We start from the raw sequence: 16,517 nt of genomic DNA, 5'->3' as shown, positions 1-16,517 counted from the left end.
ATAAACAAAAGCATTCCAGTGTTTCGCATGTCATGACATCTGATATGACAGACTATTTGCGTCGCCCTCAACACTTCATGATTTTTTCAGGCGCTTCTCTTCATGCACCCTTCCTGGCTTTCCTGTGGATCTGATCCTGCACCATGGGAGAAACCAAGACTCTCTCCTGCCCCACTGAATGGGACAAAGTGGCCCTTTAGCAGACTTAAACTTTGTGCAGGGTTTAGGCAAATTTATCTGTAACTCTTCCATGCATGTTGAGTCACTGTTATTGAAGACATGTCATTTGAATCTTCTCTCTTTGGGAACTGTAGTTTCTGAAGTGCAAACAGGTGACTGCTGGTGATATCGCCTTGAGAAATAATTTCGATTTGCTTTCTTTGTGAAACAATAGCTTCTTGGCACCTAAAGTTTAATCCTGAAATATTACTGATGGAGCTGCTGCCATCTTTAGGCTGCCTTCTGTCTAATACTTTCTGTAATAAGATTCTTGCTACATTTTTTTTCTAAAGCACTTATATTTCTCTCTCCACGAGGACAGATCTTTTGATATTCTGCTGGGATTCTTTCTGGAAGGGGGAAGCAGAGAGGAAAGAGGCACCTGGTCTGTTTTCTTCCACTTGAGATGCTGAGACAAGTTTTTTTTTTTCCTAACTGGAAAGCTATCTCATATTAGAAGGTGACAGCCAGGTGGCTGCTGAACTCCCAGGTCTGATGGTATCGCTGCAAACATACAATACACGGATGCATAATTAATACATGGGTAGTGTGCATGTTTGCTAGGACCATCAAAAGGTTTACAGGCTTCCCCTTTCTCAACGATGTGCAAGCTTTCTCATGTCACTAATAATTTTACCAGGTCTGTGACTGTATAATGCTCTTTGCATCATGTAAGTGATAAGATGGGTAAACATACTATTGCTTGTTTGCTGCTAATGCATGAGGAAGCCAAATGCCTTCAGAACCAGTTTTTTAAAAAACCGTTGGGGTTGGTGGGAAGCAGTGCCAAACAGTTGTCTAATTTTACAAAGGTAGGTTTCTCTTGGAGGATGAACGCATTTGTTTAGGCATTCTGTCATTTTGAAATCTTGGCATTTCAAGGAACCTATCAGTCACATCTCCCCACCTCCTTTCTTCTACTGCTTCCTCTTCCCATACTGTATGTTGCATGTAGCTGGGCAAATGGTACTCTGTGGAACCGGCAGCTGATCATTCTGACAGGTCTCCTTACTGGGAAAGCTGTTGAGTGGTTATGATAAAATGGATCACAGTGTTTTGTTTGTGGGCTGGGCTTTGAATTATTGTAAGCATTTCACGTGTGGGTTGGGCTTTTATTACAAGCATGTGGCTTAGGGGTGGTGGTTGTGAATGAAAGCTGTCGCCGTTTGCTTTGCACTGAAGCTGTGATTAGTAGCAATGAGATTTCTCTTGGGCAACAGCCCAAATGAGCTTTCCTCCCTTGGCGACTGGTAAAGGTAAGTTTTTTTGTGACAGGTTTCATACGCTTTTATGGGTTTAATCAGCTTGTATTGTAATAAATGTGTTAAGGTGTCACTTTTGCTACAAAAGTCCAGTTTGGTTACTACTCTGCAAATTGAATAGGAAAAGTTTCCTTTCCCTCTCCTCCTAGAATTGGGTTAAAAATACCCTCAAACTGCGTCTCATCTTCTGCAGATTTCTTCCTTTTTCTTCAACAATTGGCATGTTGACTCTGTCCTTTGATATTTTGTGTGTGTGTGTGTGTTGCCAGATGGGAGTAGAAACTGTATTTAAATTTATTTTTGGTGGTGACGAGAGTGAACGCTCAGGGATATCCAATCAAACCTCTGCTTTTCTATGAGCTCATGAGGTAGCTTTAGGTATTGCTACTGCTCCATGAGCATCAGCCCCCCATTTGCAAGATGGGGATAATAATTATATGCCTCCTATAGAGCTGTTGTAAGCATCAATGGTCATAATGCATGCAAAGTGTTCTAAAAGTGCTCAGTGGTTTAGTTTTCATTACTATCTTGATGATTTACGTTTCGTGTCACAGATCGGTACTTAGATCCCAGAAAATGTTGGAAAGCAGGCAAGGTCTCAGTTCAGTTGTGTGGACTTTCAAGCTCCTCTGACAAAAAGCAGGTGTTCTTTTCTTAGACAGGTACAGATAGATGCATTTGTGTGTGTTCGTTGCTGAAAGATTAGTGATCCCCCCCCACTGATAGATCCAATTCTGATGCCAGTGGATTGATCGAATGTTTTAGTGAAGAACGCACAGGAGAGGCATGTGTTGAATTAAAAACCTTGAGTTGAAGTAGGCAAATTGAAGGGAGTGTCTGGGAAAAACTGACTCGCCTAAAGCTGTGGTAACAGGTATGACTAGAAAAAGATGCCGAGCCAGTAATATTACCTTATTAATCTGGAGCCGAATGCACAGTACTGTTGGTTGCATTTTAAAAGAGTTATATCTGCTTCTATGTTTTCAGTTAAATTCAAAAGGATGAGGTGATTCTCCCCTCTCCTCCTTATTGGGGGAAGAAAAATTGACTTCAAAACACATCTGCTTGCACTGTTTTGAGTGAAGTAAATGTATGACATGGGTTCTGAAAAGCAGAGGGTGCAGCAGGTGAACTGTGTGCTACATTGGCTGCGTGGGGTTGACTATGTGGATTGGAGGCTTGCGTGCCCCATCACAAGCCTCTCCAAAACAGGTTTTAAGGCATCGAAAGAAATCCTGCCTCCTCCGCCCTGCCGTACAACACGATAATTTGCATGCCCTTACACAACCACAGTGGCAACCTCCTTTTGTATATTGGCTTTTATTTATGTGGTCTTCATAAATAGCACCGTTGTGGATCACTAAAATCACATCGCTTCATTAGAGTGTGGTGCAGCTTTGACCTCCGTATGGGACAGCCGCAGATTTCTGCATTGCAGGGAGTTGGACTAGATCAGGGGTAGTCAACCTTTTTATACCTACCGCCCACTAATGCATCTTTCTTGATGGTAAAATTTCCTTACCGCCCACCAGTGCTCTATAGAAGGAGGATTCAGCTTGTGCTGCAGAACCCCCTACCGCCCACCTAGAATCCTGAAACGCCCACTAGTGGGCGGTAGGGACCAGATTGACAACCCCTGGACTAGATGGTCCTAAGGGTCTCTTCCAATTCTATGGTTCATGCAACTGTGGTGAGCTTGTTCTTGTTGAGATATATGGGGGGGCTTCTGCTTGGGTCTTTTGTACCCCTTCCTCCCACCCATGTGGCAAGTAGCTGCAGCCCCCTAGTTCATTTGGCAAACAGGTTCCTTCCAGCACCACCTGCTTTTTGGAATGTGTGCTGTACACTTGCGTCCTACGAGCTCATGGGAAACACTGCTGGTAAATGATTTCTAGGTATAGCACAAAGATTCCCCAACGTAAGTTGCATATAACCAGTGCAAAGAGAATGTTGCTGTTGAGGCTACCACAGATGTTTGTGCACATCATAATAATATTTATATGCCACCTATCTGACTGGGTTGCCCCAGCCACTCTGGGCAGCTTCCAGTAAATTAAAACACCAAACATCATACATTTAAAAGCTTCCCTAAAAACGACTGCCCTGAGATGTGTTCTTTTCTCCCCTTAGTGATTGTGAATTCCTTTTATTTTACAAGCACAACAATGGCTAGCGTGATATTAGCATCATTTATAAGCATTTCCTATGTGCTAGGTGCTGTACAGAAGGGTGTTGTTGTTTTTAACAGTCTAAAAACATCTGAATTGTGCTCAGCTTCAACCAATGTCCTGGCAATATGAAATTAAATATTAAATAAATTAAAGCAAGGGAAACTGTTTGTTTCTCATCACTTTGCAATTAAATAACCTGATCTTAAATGCTTACTCAGTGCTTCAGAAGTGTGTGACAAAAAGTTCTGAGACAACACAAAAAATATTCAGTCTTGTTTTCTGGCTCTTCTAAAGTTTAGGAATCCTGAAACTACATAAGGTTGAAAAAGTTACAAAGTGCTTTTTCACTCAGCAGAGACAGGTGACAGTCTTCCTAATTCATTCATCTGCCCCACATGTTGGGATTTTGAAACACTGTCTCCTTCTAGTCATTAACCGCTGGGTTTTCTAGCATTTGGGTTCTTTCTCTAGGCAATATGAAGTTGCTACATATCTCATGGAAAGTAATTGTTAACAAGCTGCAGCAGGAACACCCTTTGCATAACTAACTTTCCTACAGGGGAAACTTATCTGCATTAATTGGAAAGGTGGATCCTTGCAGGCACTATGCAGTTCTGCCCAAATAAACAGGTTTCATTCAGATTAATATTCTCTGAGGAATGTAAAACTGAGACATGTTTTGTCATAGGCAAGCTTGAAAAGTGATGATTTCTGGTCTCTAAGTGTGTTTCTGAGCACAGTTCAAACTCTAAGCACTGCTTGTTACCAATTAAACCCTATATGATTTGGATCCAGGATACTGAACTTCCATGACTCTGCCAACCAGTTAGGATCTTCTGGAAGGCCTCTCATTTGGGTCCTGTGTGGAAGCAAACTTAGGCTAGAACCCTTCAACTGCACTTCTAGATTTTTCTATGAAAGGATTCCTTCCCTACTTAATCACAAGAGCCTCTCCCCCATATGAAGTGGTATAGCCCAAATCAGATCCTTCCTCAATGAGAACTAGTCAACTGTTACTATTTTTAAAAGATTATAATACTGCCATTCCCAAATGAGCTTGGGGTGCAGAGTCAATTTTATAGGCACTGGAAATAGGCTGTGATGCTGCTAGCATCTAGGTAACTCTAATTTTGGAGATTCCGAACATGGCTTCAGTGTTTAGGTGAAGTTGTTCCTGTCAGGCCACCCAATTAAGGGCAGTCTTGTTGCATCAAACCCAAATCTCTGTGGTTCAGCATTTTAGCAATCTAAATCAGCATAGGGTGCTGGGGTGGTTGGTTTCATGAAATAATGGATAATCGGGGAGGGATGGTCTACTTTTTCTAAGACTGTTTTGGCATTTCTGGCTATCGGTTACTATGCCTAACAAGGGAGTCAGCTAGAATGGTAAAGAAAAAGCGATTTATATGTGTTCTTTCCCTGTTTATATTTACAGTGCTTTAAACTGAAGCACTTCTTTGTGTCTAGATCCAGCCAAGAAATGTGGGGAGCTCATTTTTAGATAAATCCCTGGAGAGAATGCAACATAAATGCTTAGATTGTAGATGAGGAGAACTAAACCCACAAACCAGTGACCGGAATCAATATAGGATAGCTTCCTGTGTTCCCATGTTAGAGTAGACATAGGAGTTTTCTGACTGATAATGAAGTGTTCAGGAGCATTTAGGAAAAGCCTTACATAAGCATCATTTCTTAAATGAGTATAGATTGCTTCTTGATGAAGAGGAAGGGAAGAAAGTGTAGCAAAGCAACATTAATTATTAGAATGCATATCTACAGGAGATGCAAGACCCTTTAAAAATATTATTTCAGTTCCAGTTCTTTCAGAGAAAGCTACAAACTTAGTTTCAGTCTTGGTTCCTAAAATGAACTTCAAATCTGCTTGTGGGCAGCAGTCTTAAAACAAGAGGTTCTGTTTAGGAATGTCAGACTTCCGGCCAAAATCATTTTGCTGGCTCCACCACCTGAAGAGCTCTCAGAATCTGGGTTGAACAAGTCTGGGAGAGCCGAAAAACATCAAAGAACTCCAGTTAGCTATTGGCAGGTGTTGTGAACTGAAATATGTGAAGCTATTAAAACAAGGTTTTAGAGAGCATGCAGGTAACTATACAACAAAATCTGCACTGATATATATATATATATATATATATATATATATTAAGAGAATAAATCAGTGGTCAGATTGTTCAGTTCAGCACATTCTGTTTTTAAACATCACTTTTCATCCTTTTGGAAAGTAAAAGAGAAACTAAAAGAAGGTGGTAACATGCTGCAGTTCTAGTGCAGGCATGTCCAAAGCCCGTTTTGGGGGCCTAATCCGGCCTGCCAGTCGATTTATTCCAGTTGGTTCCCGCAGCAGTATATGTCCTGGGGTAAAATTGTAAAAAAAACCTCAACAACTTCAATCCTAACAAAAGCTCAACAACTTTGATCACGCATGTTCACTTCATCAAATCTGGCCCTCTTTGGAAAAGGTTTGGGCACCCCTGTTCTAGTGCAACTGGCAGAAGTGTATGCAAGGGCAGAAAGCTCCCCGCAGCTGCTCCCGGTAGCCACTAGTAAGTACCTGCTCTCTAACATATCATTGCACAATACCCCAATCTCCGAGAGGTGCAAGATTCCAGGGGTTCTAGGTGCTTACTCAGGGTTCCGTTTCCTCAGAATGAGGGACAGTGAAGACTGTGGTGGCTTTATGATATATGATTTATTTACCCATATATACAAACTGAGCCTATGGTGGAGGGACTCACAGCATTAACAGCCCAAGAGGGTATTTCTTCTCCCATAGCTGCAGCCTCCATAGTCAAGTAGAGATCAGGCACATCCTTCTAACTACCCCCCCCCCCGCATCTTCTGTCTGGCACAGAGCCACTTCCTTTGTTACCTTAAGGGCCCATACTTACAGGGTCATTACCAAGAAACTTTATTTGGCTATTTCAACAATTTGAATCCTCGCTGAGATTTTAACCCTTGCTGGATCCAGGAATTAGTAGGGACTCAGGCATACAGTCTACCTGCCCCCGCTCCCCCCCAGCAGTATTTATACTCTGAACAAAGCTGGGTGCATGGGAATATATTTTGTATAGGGCTCTTCCTTTGTCACGCTAATTCCATAGTTTCCTAGAGTAACATAAATAGTAATTTTGTTTTTCCAAGTATTTGTAGAGGTATCAAGCTTTCAGTACTGTATATTGTTGCACTAGGAAGAATTCCAATTAAAAATAACAACTTTTGATTGGTCAAGGAAAATGGACTGTGGAACAGAGAATTTGATTGGATTTGGCATCTAGACCTTTTTCATGAAGTAGAATTATCTAGCAAGAAAGAAATGCCATTTAAAAAAAAATGGGACAAGTCACATGATATAGTTCTGTTAGTTTGCCTTTTATGTTTAATGCTGTGTAAAATATTCACAGAGTTCTATGGAAGGTTAAAGGATAACTTCAGAGACATAATTCCTGAGGGGTAGCCGGTTGGAACAGAAATCAACCAAGAGTTCCTTAACATCTTTTAACTGTTGATTTTTTGGGGGAGGGGGGGAATAGACTCTCATGAGAGGTGGCGAACTCTCCTTCTGAGAGGTTTTTAAGCAGAGGTTGGGTGCCCATCTGTCATGGATGCTATAGTTGAGATGCCTTCATTGCGGGGGATTGGACTAGATGACCCCCCCAGCCCCCCTTCCAACTCTAGGATTCTGTGATTCTGTTGTGTCCTAAGTTGTTTTGTATCGCACTCCTGTTTTTCAAACTGGAAAGGGGAGCAGGACTGGGTTAGGCTTGTGAAACTCCCTGACCTGCTCTATGGTGTCTCTCTCACCCACTCTGCCCCTTCTCTTCTTCAGCCCCACCACTTAACTTTGCTGCTTACTTCTGAGGCTTCCCTCACACCTCCGTTTACTCTCTCTCACCTGTGTGGATGCGTGTTAAGAAAATGGTGTCCATTTCACTTACGCCACTTTCCTTCACTTGTCCCCCTTCTGCGCTATCCTAAAAAACAGACAAACCTGTCAAGGTTGGACCTTTAATGGAAAGCTTTTTTTTTTTTTGTAAATAATTTTTATTGGTTTTACATTTTCAGCTTCCATAAAAAAGAATGAGAGATACAAAATATCCAACATGAAGTATAAGAACTAAAATAAAAAAATTAAAAACATCATTTCGGAGGTTCTCTTTAACCTCCTGACTCCTCCATTTCCTTTCCTGGTTCATTGAAAATATATATATATATATATATATATATATATATATATATATATATTCTGCATAATTATACTTAAACCTCTTTTTTCTTATCCTTATTTTATCCTAATTACATCAGTTTTTATTGTTTCAGTTCAAATTTCCTTCCATAAACCTTATCTTATTTTAACTACAGTGGTACCTCGGGTTGCAAACACTTCGGGTTACAGACTCCGCTAACCCGGAAGCAATAACTCGGGTTAAGAACTTTACCTCAGGATGAGAACAGAAATCACGCGGCGGCAGCGGGAGGCCCCATTAGCTAAAGTGGTACCTCAGGTTAAGAACGGTTTCAGGTTAAGAACGGACCTTCGGAACGAATTAAGTTTGAACCCGAGGTACCACTGTACTTGCAAGTGTTTAGTCAAAGCCTGCCAATGTTTCTGCTTGTTTACAATATTTTTGTACATATACAATAAATGCCTCCCATTCTACAGAAATTTTAGAAATAAGTTGGGAATGGGGGTAGGTAGCCCTAGCAGTTTCTTAATTTTTTTATTGTTTGTCAGGATGTTCATGTGTAGAGTCAAAAAGCACTGCCTAGCCTTATAGATTAGTTCACAGTGCTTTCAGATTTCTACAGCAGTATCCTTAGAAAACTTTTAAAATTTGCATAAAAGGGAGTTCCCCAGCATTTGTAGGATGAAAATTTGCTGGGATATATAACAATCTGAGAGCAGGAGTATCTGCAGCTCTGTGATTGGCCCGTGTAGATTTGGCTCTGTAGCTCTTCCAGGTGATGATACTGGTTGTCAGTTTTACTAAGGGATATATGGCGCTGCTTTTATTCTTACATAGTTGTGGTGAGATGTGGATTACTTGGGATCTTTGTTCCCACTTAAAAATGGAAGGGTAAGAACTACTAATTCCACCTCAGTCAGTGACACAAATGAAATTGCTCCTAAAAATGTGCTGCTCTTTGTCAGCAGTTGGTTAAGCTAATATGTTAGAATTGATGGCAGAGTGATGTTGATGTGATCTGATAAGGTGAACTTTCTCTCCCTCCTTTTTAGACCAAGAAAACAAGGCCTGGAGAAGCTAGAAAACATGGCTTCTGATGCTAGCCATATGCTTGAAGCTGCTCTAGAGCAAATGGATGATATCATTGCAGGTATTGTAATTGATTATTTTTGGTCTGCCCAACAGCAGACATGCCCACAAATCCATTTAATATGTGTGGTAATAATGAAGAGTTCGCTGTTCAGGAGAAATTCTGTGTTTCTGTTTGTGCAGGTCTTTCTAAGTCATCTTTTGGAAGTTTGCAATGGGCAATACCCAAGCTTGCGAGTGCAGATTTCTGCTTGCTTGACAGAATATCCTCTTCCTCACCTCTCCCTATAGCCTCAAATGTCCCAGTCATCCTTGCAAGCTGGCACCTCTGGCCCTAACTGTTCCCCTATGAAGAAATTCACCGCACGCCAGTGTTTGCTAGGCATGCAGACAGGACGGGGATGAGATTGTAGACTGAAGTTACAGAGGCACTCGTGACTCATTGCCTCAGAGGTAAACATTGTATTCCCATGTGCGGTGCAGAGAAGGGAGCCATCGTTCAGCATCTTTCTCCATGTAAAAGTTTTAAGCACTATTTTGTTCCTGCCCCCAATTCAGTTTTCCACTATTAGTTGTCCTGCCAGTTCTGGCAAAACTGTTCAGGAGATAGCAAATAGAATGAATGAAAATCAGAGGTGTGAGGCATTAGTCTGGAAAATTAAGAAACTGGCTGTAATGTTGAATAGGTTTCACCCTGCCTTTTTGAGAGAGCATCTGAACCACCTAATGACCCATAACCCTGAAGTGTGTTACTATGCTAACCAGCTGAATAGGAACATAAATGAAAGTAGCCTTAAGTTTAACAGGGCAATCTTGTGCAAGCCTACTCTAGCACAAGTCCTATTAAGTTCAATGGGACTTACTCCCAGATAAATGTGTGCACAGGGTGTAGCCTAAATCTCATGAGCACACCTCAGTAATGTTGGCTTATGGTTAACAGTTTTGGCAAAAGTAACGGTAAGGCTTATGGTACCATTCCATGATATTGATCCCTTATTTTGGAGCGCTGCAACTTCGCAGAACTTGACATCAAATGCCAAGTATAACTTATGTTTGAAATGTTGACCCAAACACAAACTGTGTAAGATCAGCCCACCAGGCAGTGGGAATTTCCAGACAGCTTTGCACAGCTCCAGGTTTCTATGGAGAGAAGATCCCCGTATCACAATGTTTTGCAGTATTATGCTTGTGTACAGTTGACTTTCTGAAGGTCTTATGAGAATGCAGTAGGACCAGTCCTGAAACAACAACATGGTTGCCCTTCTAGCAACTTTTCCCTTTCAAAAATGTGAGCTCAGTTTATTTTTCTTCTCGGATCAAATTCTGAACATTCTTTCAGGTCCCACATGGGCAGGTCAGGTGTTAATTACATTTGAAATGCTTGCATTATAGCACATAGTCCATTCCCTCCCCTTTTTTAATTAGGCCAAACCAAGCCTAGGGAAAGAGCCACTTACCTTGGAAGAGCGTCAAAATGTCCCTGTGATAGGGGCAAACATCACCGCACCATCCATAGATATGGATGCCTCAAGGGAAAAAGAGGTGACCTGGTAATTTTAATTGATAATATATAACATTGCATTTGAGTTGGACTGTATGTGATGGACTTGTTCAAGGGCACAATGTAAGTAACTGAAATTGGGCATATTATAGACTGTTTTTCTACTTAAAAAAAGAAGAAGACTTGGAATGTATCCACAGCAAGTCAAAATAAAAGCTTTCTTGTTTGCAATTGTGCTCAGTGGAAATATGATATTACATCTGGAGCGTATGAGGGTAAGACTGTCAGACCAGATCACCAAGTAGAATTGCATTTGACATGATAAAATTTGACAGATAAGTCAGTGTCTCTAGGCTCTTCTGCTTTGGTACATCTATAATGATAACTGCTCTGAGAATTAAGGATGCTGGATGGTCAGCCTTAGTTAGCTGTCTCTGCCTTGTAAATGCAGAAGAAATTATAATGAGTATGTCCAATCCCTTAACTAATATGTTATGCAAGTGCATTAGCACTGTGAGACCCTGCGTTTGAAACAACCCCATCAAATTGAGTGTGGTAAAATCTCTCTGCACAAATAAAAACAAACAGAAAACCTCGGAGACTGTCTTTTGTCTGTCTTACGTGGATCACCTCACATTGGGAAGCACCACAGAATTAAATATTTAGAGAACTATGTGGATAATCTGTATCCCCCCCCCCCACATACACAACATAGATGGCTGCTATAACAGTAAGGGCTTATGCACAATTACCTTTTGCCTTGCCCTTTCCAGGCACAGGTCTGAGCTTTAAAGCTCCATGCCTGAGAGCTCTTTCTTTCACTCCAGAGCTGAAACAGAGCAAACGACAATTTGCAGAAAACCCAAATTGCTGTTTGTTGCACTTCAGCTTTAAAGAGCGGGTTTTTATGGGGAAAGCTCCAGAGTACTTTGACATGGAAGTTCAAAGCATGGACAGTGCCTAGGAAGTGTGAAGGAAAGATAGGTGCAGATAAGTCCTAAGGTAGCTAGGGACAAAGCCATTAAACCAGGGATGGAGAACCTCTGGTCCCTAGACATTGTTGGAGCACAGCTCCTATAATCCTTGGCCATTGGCCACAGTGGCTGAGACTGATGAGAGTTGTGGGCCAACAAATCCTGGGGGACCACAAGTTTCCCAGTCCTACATTAAGGACTGTAAACCACATTCCCCAGATGCTTCTTCCAAGTGTGGCTTAATGTAACAAAAAGAACTGATTTGCCTTGGTAGTTCCATCAGTGTTAATGAAATGGAAAAGTTAACTCCATAAATTTGCTCCCCGCAGTACAAAGACAAAGCTTATCCAACTTCTTTTGATTATAATGGAATCTCTGAATTGTATGGCTGTGATACTGCTAGGATCTTCACTTTGCAATCTTTTCTTATGCCTTTGAATACAGTGGTACCTCAGGTTAAGTACTTAAATTTGTTCCGGAGGTCTGTACTTAACCTGAAACTGTTCTTAACCTGAAGCACCACTTTAGCTAATGGGGCCTCCTGCTGCTGCCGTGCCGCCGGAGCACGATTTCTGTTCTCATCCTGAAGCAAAGTTCTTAACCTGAAGCACTATTTCTGGGTTAGTGGAGTCTGTAACCTGAAGCATATGTAACCTGAAGCGTATGTAACCTGAGGTGCCACTGTATGTGATTCCTTACCCCACCCCCCCAACCTCACAACAATAATTTGCAGTGCATGTGAAGAACTGTAGGATGTAGGCAGGAAGGTGGAAACAAATAATTGAGAACTGAGTTCTGGTTGAGGCTTATGGGAGTTGTAGTCTAGCAATACCTGCATGGAGCAGGCTTGCAAAGCTGCCTTATAGCATCGATTGCTGAGTTCCAAGGTGAGATGAGCAGGAAATTGGTGTCCTAGCCCTAAATCCATTTGGCATTGGGGCTGATATCTGCCTCACAGTTATGCTCTGCCCCCTTCACAAATGAAAGGGTGATTACTACATCCATACAATACATACCTGCTCTAGCTCTAATTCCTCTTTTAAGATACTACAGGCTGTTAGGAGTTCAAAGAGCCAATTTCAATTTTCCTCAGCCATCCTTCCAACTCTTAATTGCCCTGAGCATTTCATAACTACTGGAGTCCAATGATTATGCTCAGTTCTCCAGGGGCTATTTTGTGGCTTGTTAAAGGCAAAGCAGAATCTCTACAAGGTGGCATGAGTCAAAACAGGAGGCCCTCAAGTGCATATTACCTAGAATTATAACTGTAAGAGAAGTAAAACCTTTAAAACAGAACAAGACTTGCTGGAGGGGAGGGAATTATAAAACTAGCAGTAATATAGGCAAAGGGAACCATTGAAAACAGTGTTTACAAGGCTCTCTTCTGCTTAAGTCTTCTGACCTGTTCTTCAGTCAAGGCTGGTCTACAGAGTATACTGTCCACAGTGGTTAGAGACTGGGCTGTGCTTGGGAAGACTTAGGTTCACATCCCCACTCCGCCATGAAGCCCATTAGGTGATCTTGAGGTGGTCATTACCTCTCAGCCAATCCTGTTTCTCAGGGTTTTTGTGAGAATCAATGGGCAGGAAAAATCATACATGCTACCTAAACTTTCTGGATTAAGGGTCTCTGTAGAAATACATGGTACTGCTTGCCATTAGGGGCGGCCTTGAAATGGCTTCCCTTAAATGGTTTCCCTGGCATGGAGACTTCCAATGCCAGGGAAGCCATTTACAGGTCAGGACCATGCTGGTCTTGGGACTCACATAGTCAGGAAGAGCCACGTGATAAAACATGAGGATGCAATTTGAAGCTTGTTGCATGCAGAGAGCAAAAACTGTAGAATGACCATTAGTGTGAGACATTTGCTCATCAGTTTAAGCATCTTCCTGTATAAATACCGACTTCCATAGCACTTGGAAGTATTTTGTCATTCATTAACCTTTTCAGTCGGTGTAAAGCATTGAACTTTTCCCCCTCCTGCAGTCAATTTGTTTTTTTATTTCAGAAGAGTTGTATACTGCTTGGTTGCAATGAAATTTCAATGCAGTTGTAATAAAGTTAAAAAACCCAAACAATAAAGCATTGGTAAAAAAAAAAAGAGACAGATAAAACAGGAACCATTTAAAACATTTAACAAATAATGAAAATTACTGAGAAAATACTATATGGTTACTACTTTGTTAAACCATAACATTAAGCCGTTACATTTTGCCCCTCTAACATGCATAGCTTGCCTGCTTGCTTTGGATATCTTTCTGGGTGAATAAATTCAAGTGTGAAGGTGAGTTAGGAGCCAAATCAGAGGCAGCAGCTCTTTAACCTATGTTGCCATGTTTATGCTCGGTTGACTAAATGGGAAATGGTATGGTTTAAGTCCTTGCTTGCATTTCTACTTCACTTCTCTTTCTGTGTGCTTCATCATGAATTCCTCTGCAGGCAATGTCATTTCTCCCCTTCTCCCCCTTCCAGCCAGAAAGTGAAAGGGCTAATATGGCAACCGCAGAAAGTTGGGTTAAAAATAACACTGCACAAAAGAATGGCATGTGGCTGGAAGAGAGGGTGTCATGGAGATTGTATTTCCGCCGTCATATGCTGGTGCCTATTCTGCCCACACCCCATAAAAGCAACTCTGGAATATCTCTACCCTGTGATACTTGGATATTCTCTAATATTCTTCTTTTGCTCTTTTGCTTAAGTCATAGCTACAATCTGAACAAGTAGCATATTAATTTACAAGCAGTTGTGAACAGATCCTGGGCTTCCTTTGAGGTATTCCTATGTAGCAGCTCCATTCTGAATTGACAAACCGCTTTGAAAACTAACCTTGTTGTGCCACAGCCTAGTGAACATCAGAGGAAGGGCCTTTTCTGCAGTGCCGCCTGTACTATAGATTCACCTTCCTTCTGCCCCTTAGGCAAACAGCCACATTCATGGTGTTTAGGTGTCTTTTAGAAACTCACTCGCTCTTCCAGACCTTCACTGGTGCTTGACGTTGGGATGTTGTAGTTTTAACTCTGCCCTATTTGAATGTTTTGATGTGTATTTGACATGGGACGACCTATGAGTAGAACTCTGCTCACAGGAAACTTTCCCTGGGGAAAGCGGGGAGATTATTTCCATCAATTTCCCCTCCTACCTGCAGCTTCCTATACCCTCTGAAAATCTATTTTGGATGGTTGGGGGAACCCTCTGGAAATCCACATTGAAAACGGGTCCATTCCATATACATACCAACTTATTTGTAAGTTGTAAACTAATCAACATAGATTTCCTGAAATTAAAGAAGCACTCGTTTTGTTGTTGATTTAAAAAAGGAAATATTAACATCATAAGCCACATTTTAGAGTATTCATTGAAAGGTAGCCTATAAATATTATAAAATACTGATACCCCTGCTCACTCCCCTGGCCGCCTCTCCTTTTTCATCTCATCCACCCCTTTGTCTATCCCCTCACAGCTTGCCCAAACCTCCTCTCCCCTCACAGCTCACCCCAAGCTCCACTGCCTCCACAGCTTTCCCCCCACCCCCTTCCTTTTGCAGCTTGCCCCAAACCTCTACCTTTTAAGTGAGGGCTTGGCACTTCATAGAGTGGTTTGCCACAGACCACGCTATGAAGTGCCTCTCCCCTCATTGAACAGTTCACCTAGGCTGCCTACCACCCGCACTGCTCTCCTGTCTGCCAGCATGCTGAAGTTGACCTGGCCATGTGAAGTGCCGCATGATGACAGCATTACATTTTTAATGTATGTAGGAAGAAATAGGAGCAGGAACTGGCAAGTCACTCCAGTATCCCTGCCAAGAAAACTCCATGGACAAAGACAACAGGCATATAAAAGTTATGAAGCTGGAAGATGAGCCCCTCAGGTCAGAAGGCATCCAACATGCTACTGAGGAAAAGCAGAGGACAAGTACAAGTAGATTCAGAGCTGATGAAGTGGCTGGGCCAAAGCCGAAAGGTCACTCAGTTGCGGATATGCCTGGAAGTGAAAGGAAAGTCCAATGCTGTAAAGAAAAATATTGCATAGGAACCTGGAATGTAAGAACCATGAACCTTGGTAAGCTGGATGTGGTAAAAAATGAGATGGCAAGAATAAATATTGACATCCTGGGCATCAGTGAACTAAAATGGACGGAAATGGGCAAATTCAGTTTGGATGACCATCATATCTACTACTATGGGCAAGAATTCCGTAAAAGAAATGGAGTGGCCCTCATAGTCAACAAAAGAGTGGTGAAAGCTGTACTGGGATGCAATCTCAAAAATGATAGAATGATCTCGATACGAATCCAAGGCAGACCTCTTAACATCACAGTAATCCAAGTTTATGCACTAACTACCGGTGCCGAAGAAACTGAAACTGACAAATTCTATGAAGACTTACAACACCTTCTAGAAATGACACCAAAGAAGGATGTTCTTCTCATTATAGGGGATTGGAATGCTAAAGTAGGGAGTCAAGAGATAAAAGGAACAACTGGCAATTTTGGCCTTGGAGTTCAAAACGAAGCAGGGCAAAGGCTAATAGAGTTCTGTCAAGAGAACAAGCTGGTCATCACAAACATGCTTTTCCAACAACACAAGAGACAACTCTACACATGGACATCACCAGATGGGCAACATCAAAATCAGATTGATTATATTCTCTGCAGCCAAAGATGGAGAAGCTCTATACAGTCAGCAAAAACAATACCTGGAGCTGACTGTGGCTCAGATCATCAGCTTATAGCAAAATTCAAGCTTAAACTGCAAATAGTAGGAAAAACCACTGGGCCAGTAAGATGCAATCTAAATCAAATCCCTTATGAATACACAGTGGAAACGAGGAACAGGTTTAAGGATTTTTGAGTACAAATGGAGGCGATGATTAGGAAAGCTGTATGTGTAGAGCTCTGGGTTTAGAAGGAGTTGGTCAAATTCTTGGAGGCCAAGGCTTTCAGTGGCTACTAGTCATTATGGCTATATGCTACCTTTGGGATCTAAGGCTGCAATGCCTCTGAATGCCGGTTGCTTGGGAGCAACAACAGGAGATGGCCCCTGCTTTGGGGCTTCTAAGGGGCATCTGATTTCCCACATTCCATGGAAAGCATTGCTGGACTA

At 41.8% G+C, this 16,517-nt stretch overlaps 1 protein-coding gene across 11 annotated transcripts in view; it reads left to right on the top strand.

Moving 5' to 3' along the window:
* The window catches only part of PPFIBP2 (PPFIA binding protein 2), a 107,317-nt gene that overhangs the window by 16,281 nt on the left and 74,519 nt on the right, over positions 1-16,517 (top strand). For 3 of the 11 annotated variants that reach the window (XM_083598028.1, XM_083598025.1, XM_083598006.1), the window contains exons 1-2: positions 1,179-1,475; positions 8,904-9,001. In XM_083598028.1, coding sequence (XP_083454154.1) covers positions 8,938-9,001 — 64 coding nt within the window. In that variant the 5' untranslated portion in view covers positions 1,179-1,475; positions 8,904-8,937. Of the gene's footprint in view, positions 1-1,178; positions 1,476-8,903; positions 9,002-16,517 lie in introns of those variants that run through there. The other 8 variants (XM_083598027.1, XM_083598022.1, XM_083598008.1 and 5 more) reach the window with 5 other exon arrangements.

Source organism: Podarcis filfolensis (genome assembly GCF_964270895.1).
Source record: "Podarcis filfolensis genome assembly, chromosome: 1".
In the NCBI taxonomy this organism is placed as follows: domain Eukaryota; kingdom Metazoa; phylum Chordata; class Lepidosauria; order Squamata; family Lacertidae; genus Podarcis; species Podarcis filfolensis.
The sequence above is the reverse complement of the archived record's forward strand: the minus strand, read 5'-3'. Positions and strand labels throughout refer to the sequence as shown.